Genomic DNA, 20,677 nt, shown 5'->3' with positions numbered 1-20,677 from the left:
GAAGAGGAGTGTGGATATTGGAGGATAAGTAATGTCTTACACCAATATAATTCTAAGATCCTTAGGTCTAGCAATACAAGAAAAAAAGTCACTCCTGGCTCCTGAAATAATCTTGTTGGCCTAGCTTGGGTCATTCCTGAACCATTGATAAGGAAAAAGATGCTTTGTTCAGGCCTAGCTCATGTCTTCCTGCCCTTCTAGGAGATAGACTAGGAGAGGTCATTTTCACCTGAGTCTCACAGAATGGTTTCCCAAAAAGTGTTCCTCTTGCCAAAATGGTGAAGTGGCAGAGTGGGAAGGGAAAGGTTACTGGACACCAGACTCCCAAGGTATATCTGGAAACTTATACGCCTTGGCTTATATAAGATTTTGTATGGCTGATTCTTCTTACTGTTCTAGCCTCATTTTATATCTGTGTCAGTTCATTCAGTATTGTCTTTTTTTTTTTATTTGAGAGCAAGAGAGTGAGAGCTCGCATGAATGGGGGAGAAGGGCGGGGGGCGGGGAGAGAGAATGAGAATCTCAAGCAGTCTCCATGCTCAGCATGTAGCCCCACAAGAAAAGGACTCTCAACCAAGCTTGAGCCACTAAAGTGCCCCATAGTTCATTCACTATCTTCTAGTTCCACTAGCCCGTTTTTAGAGCATGGAGACTTTGTCACTTAGGGTCCTTTTTACTCTTTTTCTCGGATATTCTTCCCCTGGTTTTTGTCTCTTTTAGGTTTTAGCTTAGGTGTACTTTCCAGTTCAGGCTTGTTCGAAGAAACTTTTCCTCCCTACCTCTCTCCTCTTCCCCACCCTCCCTTTCAGTTTTCTACCTGTAGCTGTTACTGGGGTAAGAAATGAGAGGTCCTCTTGGCCTTTGGCCAGGCTTTATTAGTATTAAATACTTGACTTCTCTGTCTCTCACCACTTAGAAAGGGATTTGTGGGTGGTGGAGTGGAGTAGGAGAATTTGAGTGTTTAACATTCCCAGATTAATGATAGCTTTTTTTTTTTTTAAGTATCTATAAAGGGGGAAGTACAAGTGGGGGATGGGTAGAGAGAGAGAGAGAGAAAATCTCAAGCAGATTCCACCCTTAGCATGGAGCTCAACGTGGGGCTTGATCTTACGATCCTGAGATCATGACGTGAGCTGAAATCAAGAGTCAGATGTTTAACTGACTTGACCCACCCAGGCACCCCAGTAATAGCAGTTTTTTTTTTACTCCTCTGTCCATATCAGTTTTAGTTATTTGGTTGGACCTTTTGAAATTGTTCTTTTTCTTCATTGAAAGTCATCAAATACCTGTGATTTTGAATGGCTCAACCTATTATTTTAGAATGCTTTGATGTCATAGAAGGTAGTTTTCACTCATTGACCTGTCGACTTCTAGATAGTGTGCATTTAACTTGTCAGACGATTTTGTAAACTGACATAAAATATGTCCATTGAGATTTTAATTGGAATTACATTGAAATATGAATTAATTTAAGGAGAAATACATGTATAACACTGAGCATTTCCATCCAGAAACATGGCGTGCCTCTTTCTTCAGGCTGTCTTTAATAAAATTGTATAGTTTTCATTTAGGTTTTGCACATTATGGGGGGATTTATTCCAGATTATTTTGTAGTTCTTGTTACCATTATGAATGATATTTTTTCTTCCATTACACTTTGTAATTAGTTATTGTTGGAGAATAGGAACCTATTGATTTTCATATTTTGATCTTGTATATATGGCCACTAAACTGAATTTTTCTATTAAGTCAGTTATTCTGTTGAATTTTTTGACTAAGTTGTTATATTGACTTTAATAAATGATTGTCTTTTGTTTTTTCTTTTTCAGTACTTATACTTCTTGTTTGTTTTACTTCTTATTGCATCAGTTTTGAACATTCCCAAAATGTTGAATAAAAGTGGTAACGGAGGCAGTCGTTATCTAGAGAATGCTAATAGGAGTGCTGCTGTGTCACTATTAAGTATAATGCAAATATTCTTTGTTAATTTAATATACTAAACTAAAGTAACTCTTTCTCCTAGCTCACAAAGTTTATCAGAAATGCATACTAAATTTTATCAGATGCATTTTTGGCATCTATTGAAATGAGCGTATCTTCCCCCTCTCCTCCAATCTATTCATATAATGAATCACTATAATATATTTCTTAATATTAAACAGTTTGGGATATTTAGTATGATGTATTCTTTTTGACACACTGTTAGATTTGATGTCATTAACATTTCAATTTGTATTTTGTGAGATTATCCATTTCATATTAGATTTGGGAGAAACTATACATTCCTTTCTTCAGTCCTGTAAAGACAGATTTGTGCTTGATAGAAGCTATTTATGTATCCTTTATTTTTTTAATCTTAGTAGTTGTGGTTTTTCCCATGCTTTTTTTAATGTTTATTTTGAGAGAGTGTGTGCATAAGTCGGGGAGGGGCAGAGAGAGAGGAGAGTGAGAATCCCAACAGGCTCCAGGCTCAGTACAGAGCCTGATGCAGGACTCAATCTCATGGCCACGAGATCACAACCTGAGCTGATTATCAAGAGTCAGACCCTTAGGGGGCACCCAGGCATCCCTAGATGTTGTGTTTTTAATAGTATTTGCCACTTAGATGTCAAAAAGGAGTTCAATTAAGTGCTTCATTTGATCTCTTTTTAGCTTGTTAATTTTTAGAAATGGCTTAAATAATTTAATGCATACTTCTTAATTTTTTCATAATTGCAAAAAATTTAATTGTGGTAAACAACAAAATTTTACCATTTTAACCATTTAAGTGTACAGTTCAGTAGTGCTAAGTATATTCACATTGTTGTGCAACAGATCTCTAGAAGTTTTTCATTCTTGCAAAACTGAAACTCTGTACCCATTAACTCCCCTTGCCCTCTTGCCCCATCTGGTAACTACCATTCTACTTTCTGTTTCTGTGAAATGGACTACTTTAGATGCCTCATATAAATGGAATCACATAGTATTATTTTTTGTGACTGACTTAAATTTTGCATAGCATAATGTCCATAAGATTCTTCCATATTATAGTATATGACAGATTTCCTTCCTTTTTAATAAGGACTGAATAATCCATTGTATGTATATACAATGTATATACATTGTATGTATATGTTTTTCCATTCATCCATTGATGAACGTTTGGGTTATTTCCACCTTTTGCCTATTGTACCTTTTGTTTTTTAAAGTTAACTCAATAATTTTAAATTTAAATTGTCTGGTGGAGGGAGATAAGAACTTAATCTTATATTTCTAAATGGTTAATCAGTTGAATTAGCTATTTCAGTCTGTCTTTCCCACTCTTTGAAGTACTAACTTTATTTCATGTATTTGGATAATAGACTGGATTGTATCTGCTCATTATATACATCTTTATGCACTGCATTTGTATAATCTGAAGGCCCAAGTACTAAAATTAGTTGTTTGTACTAAACAGTTTCCTGTGTTAGTTGACACGTAGCTAACATATGCAGGGTTTTTTTGGTTAACAAAGTTCATTTTCCATGTTTTACCTTTAATGTAGTCTGTGGTCTTTTGAAACAGTTTTTTTTCTCCTAACCTCTAAGGCTCTAAGCAGACTTCTTTCTTTCTTCCCTCCCTCCCTTACACATTTCTACCTAAGAAGTAAAGGTGCTTTTATTAAGAAGACAAGAGCAGTGCCAGCATCTATGTAGTATTCTTACTGATTTGTGATGTCATTAGTCTTAATTAGGCTATCTTTGTTTATAATATTTTTTTTAAGTTTATTTATTTTTGAGAGAGAAACATTGTGAATAGGGGAGGGACAGAGAGAGAAGGAGAAAGAGAATTCCAAGAGATGTGGGGTTCAAACCCACAAAACTGTGATCGCTTCTTGGCCTTTTGGCTAAGATCAAGTGTCAGACCCACAAAACTGTGTGATCATGACCTGAGCCAAAACCAAGAGTTGATGTTTTAACCAACTTGAGCCACCTAGGAGCCCCTACTAGGTTGTCTCTGAACTTGAACATCTCTATATATATTTAGGGCAGGGCCTACAAATTCTATGATGTGTTTTAGTTATTTTGTATTATCATTCCAGTGTTCTTTAGTTTTGTTCCAGTGTTTTTAAAGTATATTTCAAATAAACTAGGATTAATTTATAACTAATACAGTTGGTAATTAAGCAATGCCAGAATAGAAGAGCTGCTTATAAGACTCAAAGTAGATAAAAATGTAAGTTCCATTGGCAAGATGACACATGTTTTGAATTAAATGTGTGATAACGTATGCAGCCACGACATTAAGTGTGACTGGTCTTTTCAGTCTTTCTAATGTTTTTATGTTGGAGGAATCTTAAGGGAGATTGCATTATGTTTTTTTCTATTTTTGTTAAGTCATGTAGTAAAAGTAAATTGTAAAAACTTAAATAGCAGAGGTAGATAAGGTATAATATTTGAAAATCTCCCTTTTATGACACAAGGTGTAAATATTAAGTGAATGTAATTTCATGTTTTTTTTCCTGTGCATCTGCACACATATATTTACATGTGTATTTATGTAAACAAGTGTTTGTTTACAAATGTCATCATAAAAATATTTAAATTTTTAAAAAAATTAATAGTTCATCATACTCTTCCTATATAAATACACATATAGTTGATCTTATTTCCGTTAAAGGTTGGAGAATATTCTCTTGTTAGGGATCATGACTTCCCTGGTTTTATACAGTGTTTGTAGTCAGTGTTTTGGTTGTGCCCAGTGTTCTGCTATTACAAATAATACTGCAACGGACTCTTTGATATATTTGCCTTTGTGTATATGTTTCTTTATTTTAGAGGATATATTCCACTGGTGAAAGTGGCAGGCAAAAGGTGCATGGGTCTGTTTTTATAATTCCCATTTTATTATGTGTGTCAATACCGTATTTTTAAAGCTATAGTGGTTTAGGACGTTTTGGGATATGCTAGGTCAAATATTAGCTTTCAAGCCCTATTAACATCTGTTCTCTCTGGGTGTTGCTCTTTGTTGACTGCTTTATCCATAAAGAGCCAGATAAATATGCCTTCTTCCCTGAAGTTGTTATAATCTCAATAGCTAATATTTTAATGAGTGCTTACTATATATCAGTTTGAATTGCTTTATGTCTCATTTAATCCTCACAGCAACTCTAAGAGGTAGATAATATGTGTAACCACATTTTATAGTTGAAAAAACCAAGACAAAGAATAACTTGCTCAAGGTCACAGCAAATGATGGAAATGGAATATAAACAAGGGCAGTCTCACATAAAAGTCTTTCTTAACTGCTATGAGCCACTTCATTTTTTACTGTTCTTCTATAGTCTCCTCAGTAGTTAACTCTCAAGAAATATGTTTTGTATAAATTGTTAGAGATCACTAGCTTATTTCATCTTTCACCTAGGTCTCTTTAAAGATCTGTGTGAATGACATCTTTTTCTAATTCTGGAAGTAGTAATAGTCCTGATATATTTAAGTTGGTTAGAACACCAGACTATAAAATTGTTCCCACCTCTCTTTTCCACCCCCAAAAGACTTTGTCAAAGTGTAGCTAGTTACTGTTGCTGTGTTCTGTTACATCTTGTTTACCTAACCCCTTTTTGGGAAAAATCACATGATTGATTTTGGGATGGATTTTCATATATTATGAGTGAATAGTATACTACTCTAATTTTCTGGAACATCAAATCAAAATACACACCTTGTAGTTGATGTCTTTTATAGTAAGTTCTCAGAATGTAAAGTGAGATGAAGGCTGTTTTAGACCCTACTACATCTCTTATTTCATGTTGTCAAGTAAGTATGGTATGCAAATGGAACCTCTCAGAGCCTCAAGGGACACAGTAATACCTTCTTTTGGTGGGGGTCCGATGAGATTATGTATGTGAAAACATTTGTAAACTATTAAGGGTCTCCATAAATATTAGTTGTTAAAAGTAAAGGATTAGGAAGAATGAAGAGCTTTGTGAAAATAGTTACTCACCAGTAAGGTGTTTGGCTATTTAAAAAAAAAAATACAGTTTAAAATCTGTAATTTAGAAAAATCTCACTCTTTCATTTACCTTCCTAACTCTGTTCATTTTATTGAGTTCATAGATTGCCAGTAAAACTCTTCAGGGTTAATTGTGCATGTGGGTTAACTTATTTTAGATGGAGCCAATGTTAGCATAGGGAATGAGATTCTGTAATGAAGATTCTACAAATGATAGTTGCATGGGTTAGGTGCCCTTTTAGGATTATATCCTGGATTTATTAGATCTTTAGTATTTAAATAGAATATGTCCTTAAGTTCTCCCAGAATTAAAAAAAAAAGTAGTGCTTTATCTTACTGTTGTTAATAAAGAGGGAGTGATAAGAGTAATGCAGAATTCAACGTCTTTTTCGTACTCTTGTATCTCATTTTCTGGGAATGGGGAAGAAAACCATATTTCCATGACTTCTCTGCTATAGGCTTAGCAGATGATTCTGTGATTCTAGATAAAATGGCAAAGTATCAAAGCAAAGATTTGACTGCACTGTTTTCTAAACTTGGAACCTTCAAACCACGTCTCTAACTTGCTTAGTGGATTGTTTTTACATTTGTACATTTTATTAATTCCTTTTCTTATTCCAACCCCATGTAACCATTACCTCTCTGTCCAGCATCTTCTCCCTCATTTGACCCAATTTTCTGCTCCAGCCCAAACTCTAGTACCTGAGTTCGCTTGGCCAGATCCAAACTGGAATGTTTTAAGTTGTGAATGTGCCTTAGTTATTTGGGAGTTCTTTTCATATGTGGAAGTTTCTTATTTACTTTACCCTTATCAGCAGATCCTCTTGTCATTTATGCCAAAATATAAAAAAACAAGGGCGTGCCGTCTCGACTTTTTGTCCTCTGTGCACGAGCAGCTTTGTTGTGTATCCCATGGAGCCCAGAAGAGCCGCTTTACTTGGCTAGAGAACCCATTCGTTGGCTTAGGCAGCCTTGAATGTTAAGAATCATACATCTTAATTAAATAGTAAGGTCTTCCTGATTTCACTACCAGAAGCACAAGTTTTCCTTAATATCTAAATCAAAGGGCAATTAGGAATAAGGGTCAGATCCTAATTTCCTTATGCTCTAGGCATGTGAGTCCTTGACAGTTTCTGTGCCTGACATAAAATTACATTCCATTATGAAATAATCCATTCATTGCCTTTGTATTTCTTTTTCATTAATATTTCTCCTGGCAAAAAGCCCTTATGGAAAGAGTTTGAAATCAAGTTGGGAAGTTTGTTTTTGAACCCTGCCTTAATACTATGTGACTTTTGGAAAGTTACTGCTTAACCTCATTTTTTTTCATTCATATTAGGGCTAATGATTTTTTTTTTTCCTAAGTTTTTCTAAAGAATGGAAATTGTGTATATAGTATACCACTGTTTCACATTTGGAGCTATTTATTAGAACTTTTCTGGATTTAATTAAAATCCTGAATGAAGTTGTCATTGTTCTTTTTTGGTCAGTAGGAGTTTTCTTTACCTTTTTAGGTCATGAATTTTAGTTACTAGATTCTGATGAAAACTGTGGACCTATTCCCCAAAATGTACTTAAACACATACATACAGCATTTTGTATATTGTTTCAGGAGGGGTTCTTAAGGCATAAGCCTATGAACCATGAATTCTGACCCTTAAGTGAAGAGTACTGGATTTTGTCTTTTATCCATTGAGTTCCGTGACCTTCTGTACTATTTATCACCTCTAAAATTAAAAAGTAAACAATACTTTTCCTTATCTATTCCCCAATAATCACACCAATAGCTATAGAATTTTTCTTTCAGGGGTCACGACTATGTAACCATTCAGAGTGGATTTTTGGACAATAATAGATTACAACTTGTAAATTACTATCACCTTTCTTACTTTGTTCTCTTTCTTTTTGAAACCATTGGAATCTTGACTCTGATTGGAGTCAAGATTTGAAACCATTGGAAATCTTGACTTGAGAGATAATTGGTTTTTATGTCTGCTTTTTTATTCCTAGTGGTATAAAGGATGTCTTATGGAACAATATGTACTTAATAAAGTTTACAGCTCTATTTCTTCATTATGTGTTTAACAGCAAACTATAAAGCATTAATTTTATTTCTTCAGGCTTATTTTATAATTATTGTTCTAACTTTTCTTTTAAATATGGTGCTTTGAGCACATTTCTTTAACTTCCTTTTTTCCCTGTGTCCCGCTGATATTATTTTAAAGGTTGAATTAAACCACAGCTCTGAAAAGCAGGAACAAATGTTATTGTATTTGTTAAGCTACCTTAAAGAGGAGCAAAAGGACCTCATTAGCTCTTTGACTTCAATGTATGCTAGCATGTGTGCAGGGAAGGAAGGGAGAAAATCCAACCTAGGTGTGGATAAATCTAGATTTGAATGATATCATCAGTACTATTTCTCCCAACATTTTTAGTCTCTCTTTTCTTCTGTTTAGCTTTGTTTTCAGCCAGGCAATGATGGCTGCCAAAGGAAAGGGGGTGGGATATTCTAGCCAGACCTGAGTCATGTGGCCACCCCTGTTGTGGTTGGGAAGAATCACCTCCTAAATCACATGGAATATTTTCCCCACAGACAAGAGGGATTATGTTGCTAGAAAAAGGGGGTGGGGAGAAAGCATGTTGAGCAGTAAAATTACAGTTCACAGTCCACTACAGGTACCATCAGAGGACCAGAAATTTTGAAGAAGATAGAAAGTTCACCGGATCGGATTGACAGCAAAATCTCAGAAGGAACGGAACCCAAGATACCAGAGGTAAGCTCAGGTTTTCCTAGGGGAACCTCGGAAAGGCTCCAAGCTTGGAGTCAACAAATACAAAGAGCAGTAGTGGGTAATTGGGTAATAATCAAGAATTTTTAAAAGAATTATTTTCCAAAATGCTGTTTAGTTGGGCCTCCTTCCTGCCCTTTCTTCAGCCTAAACAGCTCTGGTGGCAGTGATGCCTGCCTTCAGGCCTGAAGTCTAAGAACTGTGCTCTTAGGAAAGTAGACCAACAATTCAGTAGGGCAACTACTGAGGTGTTGGAACCTGAGAGAGAAGCAGAGCCACTAAAGCATGCTACTTCAGAGGAAAACAGTTTTGATGATTACCAGTGAGCTTGACTTCTGATGCAGGTACCTACCTTTCCTGGATGCCTTGTTTATATGCTCTCACTTGCTTAAATCGTACTTAACTACTCTCCCTTTTAAGAGAGAAGCCACTTGGGTAAACAAACGTGAACAACCTCAAAGAAAGCGCACTTTGGCTTCCCATAGCCTCTAAAGTAATCTTTTCATTTGCCAGTATAAACAGACAGGGATAAACAGACAATTGAGGAGAATCATGATGGAAGAGGATTAAGATGAATAAAAGAACAACTGATGTCTGATATAATTTGAAGAAAACTTCAAAGAAAAACTGTAATTGGTATTTCATTTAAGATATTAAGAACATGTTCCAATCATTAATCATAATTTCACTGAAAAAGGGGCAGAGAACCAGAAGAGAATTTGAAAATTATAAAAGAAAAATTTTAATGGATTGGCTAAATAACAATTTAGCATGAATCGAGACTGAGTTGGTGATTTGGACTAAAGAGCAAATCTCTGCATATATGAAGCAAAAAAAAAAAAAAAAGAAAAGAAAAATAAAGAGAATGGAAAATACATCACAAACTTTTCATATCCATAAATTTGAAAATATGAGTTCTAGAAGCAGAGAACAGAAACAGTGGGAAGGAGAAAAATAATGAAAGAAATAATTGAAGAAAATGTCATGAGCTGGAGAAACATAATGAATTTCAGATTGAAAGAGCCCAAGCAGGATGAATGGAAAAAGAGCTACATACATCTAGACACATCTGGTAAAATTTCAGAACTCAAGGACAAAAAGAAAATCCCCAATTACTGCCAGAGAGAGGGAATAAAAAATGGAAAATGAAATGACTGAGTTCCTAGCAGCCTTGATGAATACATGAAGACGGTGGAACAGTATCTTCACATTTGGGGGATAAGAGATTTGGACCTAAATTTTCTATACTCAACCACACTATTTATCATAGGAGGACAAGTACATTTTATATACTTGGAAAAACTTTGCACCTTATATCAAAATATTTGAGATACTATAGTACAATGAAAAATATAGTCCAAGAGAGAGGATATGGTAGTAGGGCAGTGTGGGTGGGAGGAAACTTGGTAGTTACAGTGGCAATTTTGGGCCTTCAAAAAGAACTGACAGAACCTAAAGGAAAATTCAAGACCGTCTTCTGTCTGGGATACATGTTCAATTCTCTTTCAACTGGTAATGTCTAAATGATATAAAATTGTATTTCCCTCAGTAATTAGTATTTACCTAGGCACATTATAAATGTACTTAATTGATTTTTAGTTTTTAGAATCAACTTAGAAGATATGTAAAATAGGTTTAGTTATGGTTTTGGAGTAGAGTACATTATAAAACTTTATAATGTAAAACAGAATAACATACAATTAGGAAATTGAGGGCAAAAGAGAAAGGGTCAGTGCTTATTTCTTCAATGGACAGTCAATAGGTAACATATAAAAATGGTGAATTGGGAAACAGAAGTAAAATAGTATTAATGTTAAGCTGGTTACCACATTAGAGGTCTATTAAAAGTGTAACAGTGTATTCCCACATTGATGCAGACAGGTATGAAAAAGACCTGTTGTTCATTTTGTGCCTTTGTAGCCTTTGAATTAAAAAAAATCTCACTTGCATATAAAACATTTATAACATTAAAAAGATTGCAGAAGTTTCATCTACTTAGTTAGATAATAATGCTTTTGTTAAGTGACATTCTAGGGTTACATGGTTTTTAGAAACTAAGGTAGAAATGGAAGACACATGGGGATTAATTCCAGGAAGTCAGAAAGTTGTATAGAATACCAATGTGGCTATTTATATGTAGAATGCATAATTATTTCTTGACCAGCATATACTCTTGATTTTATATGTCAATTCCTGAATCCTTTCCATGATTCTTTTTTTAAACAAATATTTATTGTTAAAACTTTGGATATATGGGAAAATTTGGAGCCCTTTTTCCCCACCAGTGACTTAATAAGATGACATTTTCTTTGATGTACTAAAGACCAGGATTAGATGCATAGTTTGTCTATAAGGAGGAAATCTGGCGATCAAGGAGAGCCACAGCTACTAGACACAGGGTGTGTCTTCTGGAAGAACTGGAAATAGGAAGATGGCAATAGAAATGGCCTTTTTTATCCTTCTAGAGATGGCACTGATATATCCCTAGCTAGATGATATTTGTTGAATGAAAGGATTAATTTTATTTATTTTAGAATTAATTTTATTTTGATGCCACTTCATTGTAAGATGGGTTAGCATCTTGGGGCGCCTGGGTGGCTCAGTCGGTTGGGTGTCCGACTTCGGTTGGGTGTCCGACTTCGGCTCAGGTCATGATCTTGCAGCTCGAGGATTCAAGCCCCTCATCGGGCTCTGTGTTGACTGCAAGCTCAGAGCCTGGAGCCTGTTTCAGATTCTGTTTCTCCCTCTCTCTCTGACCCTTCCCTGCTCATTCTCTCTCTCTCTCTCTCTCTCTCTCTCTCACAGAAATAAATAAAAAACATTAAACAAAAATTAAAGAAAAAAAGATGGGCTAGCGTCCTGTTTATGCTGTATATAGGTAAATTTTTTTTTAATTTTTAAAAATGTTTTTATTTATTTCTGAGAGAGAGAGACAGCATGAGCAGGGGAGGGTTAGAGAGAGAGGGGGACACAGAATCTGAAGCAGGCTCCAGGCTCTGAGCTGTCAGCACAGAGCCCGATGGGGGACTCAAACCCATGAACTGTAAGATCATGACCTGAGCCGAAGTTGGACGCTTAACTGACTGAGTTACCCAGGTGCCCCCTCAAAATTTTTGATATTTATTTATTTATTTTGAAAGAGAGAGAGTGGAGGAGAGGCAGAGAGAGAGAGTGGGAGAGAGAATCAGAACAGAGCCTGACGCAGGGCTTGATCTCATGAACTGTGAGATCACGACCTTAGCTGCAATCAAAGAGTTGGACTCATAACTAACTGAGCCACCCAGGAACCCCAGCAAAAAAAAAAAATTTTTTTTTTTAAAGCTTAGTTTTAGGAGTCTTGCATCAGAAGGTTGATCTTTTGGGAAGCAGATTTCTACTTGTATGTTTTGATTTTAAAAAATATGAAAATTTGTGGTATTCTGTGCCTTTAAGTATTGAAAGTCCATAAGACCCCAAGACCTAGGTGCACTCTATTAAATTGTACATATTCTAAGTAAGTTGGAATGCTAAAAAAGATCAAGTTATACAAATGTATACCCTTAAAATAATTATGAGAAATACTTTAAAAAATAAATGTTTTACTGGAAATTGTGGAATTTGTGTAAGAGGGAAGTGGTTTCCTTAAACATACAAAGCATACTAAGTATAAAATTATGTTTGGCAGTTCAGTTATGCTTTTAGATATTTTGAAAGCAATCAGCTATTCAGTGTCTACCCATTAAAAAATATCAACTGTCTTCCCTGGGAGACATTGGCATATATGTTCCTGAAGAGGATGGGAGTTGATAGGCTTTCTAAAAATATTTGACTCTGGTAAGAAATTGGTGATGGATGAGTCAAAAGATATAAATGTGGGTTAAACTTGATTTCATAAAGCATCCTAGTGAGATATCTATCACACACATGAAGGTTGTTAAATAATGACTTCTGTTTTCTTATACTGTTAGTTTTTTGTTGGAGATTCGGTAGTAAAACTGGATTTTAAATAGTTTATAGTTACATAGAATCAAATCAATATTTCCATAGGGTTCCCAGGGTTGTGTTGGAATCCTGTCTGTATATCCACCTTGGGAACTTTGGAAAGTCAATTATGTTCTGAGATTTTCTTTATGTGAAGATCCTTAAAGATTCTTTATCTATGGTCAGTATTAGGTTAGTGGAATCGGGATTGGTGCCCTATTTTGTAATTTTTGGCCTAGCCTTTGGTGGGTGGGGACAATTTAATACATTTCCCAGGAGATGGAGTTATGAATCTGAAAAGGTAGTTAGTCTTATGATATTTTCAGTAATTGCTTGCCAACAAACTATTCAAGATTTGTTATGAATATATTAAGCTAGAAATAGAGTGGTAACAGGCATCATGAGATGCCAACCAGACTGATTGGAGCTTGTTGCCAGTGACCTCAAACCATCCAGGAACCAAAGGAGGAGAGCCAGTGACAGTATTGGAATTCCAAGGTTACGTGGATAGTTTTTACACCCTAATTATTTTCCATGCCTTTGATACTATCTTAAGCCTGTTACCTGGAGCTGTTTCTTCAGTCTCATAGAGTAAGACAGTTTTCCGTCAGAAAGGTGATGAAAATCGGTGACTCTAAAAAGTTGGTTTTGGACTTAAGTCTTTTAATTTGTGTTTTTATCCTCAGCCCTATTTTTCTACTACTCTGCCTATGTGGGATATCTATGTGTTGGGGGGTTTGGGGCTGTGGATGTGTTTGTATTTTTTTTTTTTTTTTTTTTTGATGGTAGCTACTTGTTGCTTTAGAGCAGAAGATGGCTGATGTTTTGCTGCCCAGATTGAGAGTGCTGTACTGTCAGAAGATTTAACCAGTTTAAAACAAACAAAAAACCATTGAAATAAGTAATTCCTTTTATATATGTACTTTAAAATTTTTATTTGAAAATGTACAGTACAGACAAATATGGGGGGGTGATTATGACCTAAAAACAATAAATATTTTTTCAATTTTATATACATAGAGCCTATTGTGAAATACTGGAAAAAGAATGAATTCATGGTGTGACCCATCCTGGGTAGAGACAACAAATGCAAGTGTCCAACAGGCACACTGTTACTGGAGATGTGAAAACAGGGACAAGCTGCTTTGTTTCTTACTTTGCTTACTATGTTACTTATATTTGGACAAGACTCTGCTTGTATTCCATTCTGTACATAGGACACATCTGGATGAAATATTTTATTTAAATATATTAGTTTTTTTCTCCCTGTTTTGAAGAAAAGTTCTGGGTTTTATTTGTTGGGTGAAACAAAAATGGAAAGGACCGTAAATCAGAGGAGAGAAAAAAAAATGATTGAAGATTTTGATGTTAAACTTTGTGGAGAATGAGGTTCGAGTTTTCCTAGATTACGGACTCTTGGAGGTGGACTGACTTTGTCATTCTATATCCATTATGCAGTATAAGCCCTGTCACCTGGTAAGCACAAGCATATTTGTATTAATACGTGATGAAAATGGTATTGCTAGGTCTGTTTATAGTATTAGTCTTGTGAAAAGTTTAAGCAATAAAATAGGTTATTAAGAAATAGTTCATACCTTTCCTCAATTTAGAATATACTCCTGGATGGCATTTGCATTATTTTATTTATGAAGTTACAATTTTAAATATCCTTACCTAATTCTTCATTACCTAAACCTCTTAGGTATTCTTGCACATATGCACAAGCATGTTTAACTGTTAATATTTAGTATGGAGGTTGTAGTGAAGGTATAATCATTCTTATTTTTAAATATTTTCATCAAAATTAGACCTGGAATGTATGACAGGAAACTGAGATAAACTGTTTAGTGCTCCTTATATTGATAAAAATTGCTTCTGTGTGGCTCTGTCATCTTAATTGTGTTTGATATTTTTTTATTAATGATGGAAGGATTGCTTTAGAATTTTGTGCTTCTTTTTTAATGTTTATTTTTGAGAGAGAGAGAGACAAAGAGACAGAGACAGAGTGCTAGTAGGGGAGGGGCAGAGAAAGAGGAAGAGAGAATCTGAAGCATGCTCCAGACTCTGAGCTGTCATCACAGAGCCTGACTCAGGGTTTGAACTCATGAACTAGGAGATCATTACTCAAGCCAAAGTCAGATGCTTAACCAACTGAGCCACCCAGGCAGCCCATAGAATTTTATGTTTTAAAAATGAACAATTTGAAATAAATGTGGAAGGGAAACAAATGTATCCACCAGTATTTAATTAATTTACTTTAGTAAAAATATGCCGAAAGAATTCTGCATCATTTAATACTAAATTCTGGCAGAAACTTCAATGTAGTCCTTAAAAAACCAATTAAACCTGGATAGAATTTGTAATTTAGCAGAAGTAGATGTAAAAAAAATGTTTTTAACTTTTAAAAAGATTTTTTAATTCCCCATTTTTTTCTCTTCTCCCATCTGCATCTTTTTTTTTTTTTTTTTTTTTTTTTTTTTTTTTTTTTTTTTTTTTTTTTTTTTTTTTTTTTTTTTTTTTTTTTTTTTTTTTTTTTTTTTTTNTTTTTTTTTTTTTTTTTTTTTTTTTTTTTTTTTTTTTTTTTTTTTTTTTTTTTTTTTTTTTTTTTTTTTTTTTTTTTTTTTTTTTTTTGGTAAATAGCAATTGAAGTTCCTCATCTGTCAGGAAATGAATTTATGTGATTTATTTTGGTAAAGAGTAGAAATTAAATGAGAGGAAGTGTAACTTCATTTGCTATTCCTTGAAAAGTGGAAATGATGAACTAAGGATAAATCTTGATATGTTTTAAAACTGAAGCTGAATTTTGATCTGAGTTTCAAAATAGATTTGTATCATTAATACTTAATATTTCTAGGGTAGCAGTAGGTCTCATTCACTGTCAAATATAAATTAGTTCAGCTTCTTTAGAGTATGGTAACATAAAAATTTTAATACATATATCAAGAAACGCACCATACAGTTATATTTAGGCATGTGTAGTATGTATGCCCTTTTATTGGGCGTGCTCATTGTAGCGTTATGAAACATTAGAGACAATAGAAATACCCCTCAATAGGGATGGGTTAAATAAATTACAGTTTTTCAGTGAAAATTTTAGCAACTATCAGAATGGATAGACCTGCAGGTGCTAACCTGAAACAATTATCAGAGTATTAAACTACAAAAATTGGGATGCAGAAAAGCATGCATAATATGCTTCCATTTGTATAAAAGCTAATCTTACACTAAGATATAATATACATCATGTATGTAGGCTATTTTGGAGGAATACACTAGGAAATTGGGCCTTGTAGGAGTTACTAAGAGGTAGGTTAACTTTTCTTTCTGTGTTCTTTTATATGTGAATGCTTTCCATGAACATGTATTACTTTATAGATAAAAACCAGAGTTGGGGCACCTGGGTGGCTCAGTCGGTTAAGCGTCTGACTATGGCTCAGGTCGTGATCTCACAGTTTTGTGATTTTGAGCCCTGCATCAGGCACTGTGCATGACTGCTCAGAGCCTGGAGCCTGCTTCAGATTCTGTGTCTCCCTCTCTCTCTGTCCCTCCCCTGCTCGCACTTTGTCTCTGTCTCTCTCTCAAAAATAAATAAACATTAAAAAATTAAAAAAAATCCATAGTTAATAAAAAAGTAAATTATGGTGGTAAAGAAAAGAATACTACTGTGCTACTAGTAGGTGGACATCTAGAATCCTCAGTTATATTATGGCATGATTGGTTTAGGAGAAATATCATGTAAAATAATGGAGATAGTGTTGTTGTAAGAGTGTTTGGGCTTTAAGAAATTTTACCAGATTTTATTAGTCTTTTAAGTTGTATATGACTCTTGAATATATATATCTCATTTATGCTTCATCTGGGCTGTTTCACACTTGAGTCTCAAATTTCAGCTTAAAAATATAACTTACAGGTAGAAAAGAAAAAAATAAAGGTATTATAAAGTAATGACTACATTTGATACATTTTAAGAGGTAAAGTTGGTTTAGATTTTATTTTTCTAGCAGTTTGCTTTTATGTAGGACAACGAAATTGTTCCATTTGTCCTGCCATCAATGATCTGTCCTTGTTTTGCTCGAAAATGTGGAGTTTGAAAAGAAACAAAAAATTTTTTTATGGGAATAAAACTCCCTTAACATGGAATTTTTGATTAAAAACAGTTTTTTGTTTTTTGTTTTTTTTTAGTTCTAGGAGAGAGAGAGAGGGACAGCGTGAGCAGGGGAGGGTCAGAGAGAGAGGGAGTCACAGACTGAAACATGCTCCAGGCTCTGAGCTAGCAGTCAGCACAGAGCCCGACACGGGGCTCGAACCCACGAACCGCGAGATCATGACCTAAGCGAAAGTCGGATGCTTAAGCGACTAAGCCACCCAGGCGCCCCTAAAAACAGTTTTATATGGGGGAATAAACAAAATGTTAAATCATACAAAATAATGTTGCTTGCTTGTCATCAGCACATTTCTGTGTGTTTGTGTTGTGGTTGTTTGGTTTTCTTGTTCCTTATTTAAAGAAACCAGTGCTGGTCCTAATACATTTTAGATTTCCTTTATCCAATCTTGGCCTTTATTAAGCTTCTTCTATCCTTCTGCCCCTTTTTTGTGAGAGGCTTTTGTCTTTACTTTGGACATTTGAATCTTACTTTACTAAGTATTTTCTTTTATAATTTGTTATTTACATATGTTGGTTTGAATTTGCATAACTGTTCGTATGTTAACTACTATTTGCACTTTAATGCTTTGGCTGCTGGCAAGAAATAAAAGACCTTGTGGCGCTGAAATCAGTTTTAGACAAATGGCAAAACAGATTTTTTTTTGCCAAGAGATGAGGTTGAACTAGAAGGAAGGTGGCTCACTTTAGGATGTAGGATTTTAAGGCTGATACATATGAATCTCTTTCATACCCTTTGCCCAGAGTATTTAATGCTGTAGCATAGGTTATTGTATTAACAAAAAGGACCAGAAAATAAAATTCACAGTAAATAATTATTTTGCTTATATTATAAAAAATTACAGAAATTCTGAAATATATATTCTGCTTATAGTATCAAATATTTCTAATATCTTATTTTAGTGACCTAAATAATGACCTAAATAGTGACCTAAATAATAGTGTTCTTGTCATCAGAAGTTATTTCTAATGGTAGCAGTAATTTAAAAGAGATTATGATGCATTACTGAGTATCCAACAATTCCTTTATTCATGCATTTGTTGCTTAATCAACAAATGCTTAAGTGCCTACTTTATGCCAGAGACTGTGCTGGCCCTGAGCATATATTGGCGACAAAATGTTGCATTCTTTGATCAAGCTTCTGATCTGGGGGGTGGGGAGAGATGATAAATGGTTTGTAAGCATCCATAACTCTGTAGGAAAGCTGTAATCACATATTTTATTGGTAAAAATTTAACAGTAACTATCTAAAAAGATAAGAGAAACACCCTTTAATCCTAGAACAGATAGTAAATGGTTTGATTGATTTGAGGCGTAGAGGGTGATTGCTTGTCAAATAAAGTTGGAAAGCCTATTTTTGGTTTATGGGGGGAAAAAGTGCCCTGTCATAAGAGTTCTTTGAACTTAAACCTATCTTTGCTTGCTTATGTTGGGGGAAGGTTTGAAAAAGAGAAACCTTGTTGTTGACTTCTCTTAATCCAAGGGTGAAGCAATTTATTTGATGCATAGAAAGAATTGACCTGGAAGAAAGGAAATTGTAAAAGCCAATTTGCTAGATAGTGTCTCCTAAGCTAGGTCTTAACAATGAAAATTATTTTGTTTGAGAAGCCTCCAAATGCCAGGCATACCCATACTTAGATGTAAGCACTATATATGGCTTGAGGGAAAGCATTTTTAATATCGTTTGTTTCCCATTAATTCCACACAAGCCTTCGGAGTCAGACCCTTCTAGGTTTGAATTCCAGCTCTGCTATATAACTGTGCACACTATCTGAGACTTGATTTCCTTATTTGTAAAATAAAGATAATATCACCTGAAGGAAGTACAGTAGATAGAAGAGCCAACTAGAGCCAACTGCCTGGGTTTAAATCTTAGTTCCTCAACTTAATTAGCTTAGTTGGGAATAAACTGGGCAAATTTCTCAACCCCTCTGTGCCTTAGTTTCTATATATGTAGAATGGAGATAATAGTTCCTCCCTTTCTCTTAGGATTATTGTGAGAATTAAATGAGTTAATACATACAAAGGACTTGAAATGGCATATGGCATATAGTAAGCATAATGTATTTTTTAAAATTTTTATGAGTAGGGTCATTGTGAGGTTTAAATAACATGTTTATTAGGAAAAAAAATCTTTTATATTTCTTGACATATTAAGGATACCCCCTAAATATCCGATATTAAGTAGTAATTTTTCTCATTTAATATTAATATAAACCTGTTTAGAAATTTTACGCCTTATTGACAATATCTGGAACAGTTTTTGATATATAGAGATATTCCATGTTGAATGAATGTTATGCTATTTACTAGTTAATCTGAGGCCCAACAGAACTACAAAATCTCTTTCTACTAAAACCTGGCATCGTTTTGAGGAGACATTACTGGCAATGTCATTCATATCATGACTTTTCTTAGCTTAGATTTGGCCAAGTTAATAATAACTCCTTTAATTTTTTTCCTTTCCTTTAAAAATTCATTTTCTTTACTTAGGAAAATTTAGACTAGAAGACTGTTCACCTTAGACTTATAATTAGATTGGTTGATTAGTACATTAAGGAATCACACCAGGTTAGTTTGTGTGACACTCCTACATGTGCACAGTTATTTTATTAATGCCACGGGGCAGAAAACATTGTTCCTTTCCAATTGCATTTTTCATATTCCAGATTACTTAAGGAAGAAATCTGACAAGGTAACAAATTTTACTAAATAGAAGATCTGTTAACAGTAATGAATATAATATAATTTGGCTCTGCTGTCAGTCACCAACTTTATTTGCTTGTTTAAGGATTCTCATACAGTTTTTTGAATTTCATTTATCTGAAATACTTTAATCTTTTATACTATTTGTGATAAGGGGGGAAAGGACCATTTCTTTGGTTAGTAAATGAAGTTAAAGACGTTCTTAGAAAATGAATATAACCATGATATGTTATGTCTTTTTGCCTCAGAACTTGTACATTCGTTGAATGTTAATCTCATTCTCTTAGGTATTTCCAAACAGAGTAGTTTATAGAATACCAGTTTACTTATTTACAAAATCTATATTAAGAGTTATTTTTGACACCCATAAGTCACCAACTACAATGTATATGTTATGTAATGCATTTGCCTGATGTAGCAAATTCCTAATTTGGTATTACCTTGTCTCTTTCTTTGCGTATTTAATTCAGCCATTAATCTCACTACAAGGCTTTACCAAGGATAAATTGCTACGTAACCCACTTCAACCTCTTTTGTTCAACCAGGAAGCCAGACGTGTTTAAATAGCTTTTTAAAAAATGTGCAGTATTTCTTTTTTTGAAATTTTAGGATTTTAAAATTTGGAATGGTAAAATAAGAGACTTTATTTATTTTGTCTGTTAAAATTACTTGACAGAAGTTTGTTTTGGAATAGAGCTTCTGTATCTTTAAAAAATACACTGTGAGTCACCCCCTGCTCTTTTGGTAGATGCCTGGCTAGTGAACAGCTAAGCTGCTTTAGGCATGTAATAGAACATTCCATTTCCTGTTCCCTTGCTGACACAGAGGAGTGTTCCTGCTGGCAATGATCTAATCATAGTGCAGTAAGAAACATGGCAGTTTGATAAAACATGGTGGAGACAGCGGCTGAAATGGAAGCATATGTTCTAGAAGACATTCTTGAGGTAGGGCTAGGTTTGTAAATGAAATGAAAGTTGAAATCTGAACAAAGAAATCTTATCTGCCGGAATTATTTTACAGATGAATAGATTAGAGGAGAGAGCATAGAGAGACAGAGCATAAAAGCAAGATATGGTCAGACCTTATTCC

The 20,677-nt window shown here is 34.4% G+C and overlaps 1 protein-coding gene across 5 annotated transcripts in view; it reads left to right on the top strand.

Annotated features, from left to right (window-relative positions):
- ANKRD17 (ankyrin repeat domain 17) overlaps positions 1-20,677 on the top strand; it is a 162,152-nt gene that overhangs the window by 13,697 nt on the left and 127,778 nt on the right. The window contains exon 1 of one of the 5 annotated variants that reach the window (XM_039231012.1): positions 20,467-20,532. The exons of the other annotated variants lie outside the window; for them this stretch is intronic. Within the exon in view, the coding sequence (XP_039086943.1) occupies positions 20,479-20,532 (54 nt within the window). The 5' untranslated portion in view covers positions 20,467-20,478. Of the gene's footprint in view, positions 1-20,466; positions 20,533-20,677 lie in introns of those variants that run through there. 5 annotated transcript variants of the gene reach the window in all.

This window comes from Hyaena hyaena, unplaced genomic scaffold (assembly GCF_003009895.1).
Source record: "Hyaena hyaena isolate Hyena2069 unplaced genomic scaffold, ASM300989v1 scaffold_54, whole genome shotgun sequence".
In the NCBI taxonomy this organism is placed as follows: Eukaryota; Metazoa; Chordata; class Mammalia; order Carnivora; family Hyaenidae; genus Hyaena; species Hyaena hyaena.
The sequence above is the reverse complement of the archived record's forward strand: the minus strand, read 5'-3'. Positions and strand labels throughout refer to the sequence as shown.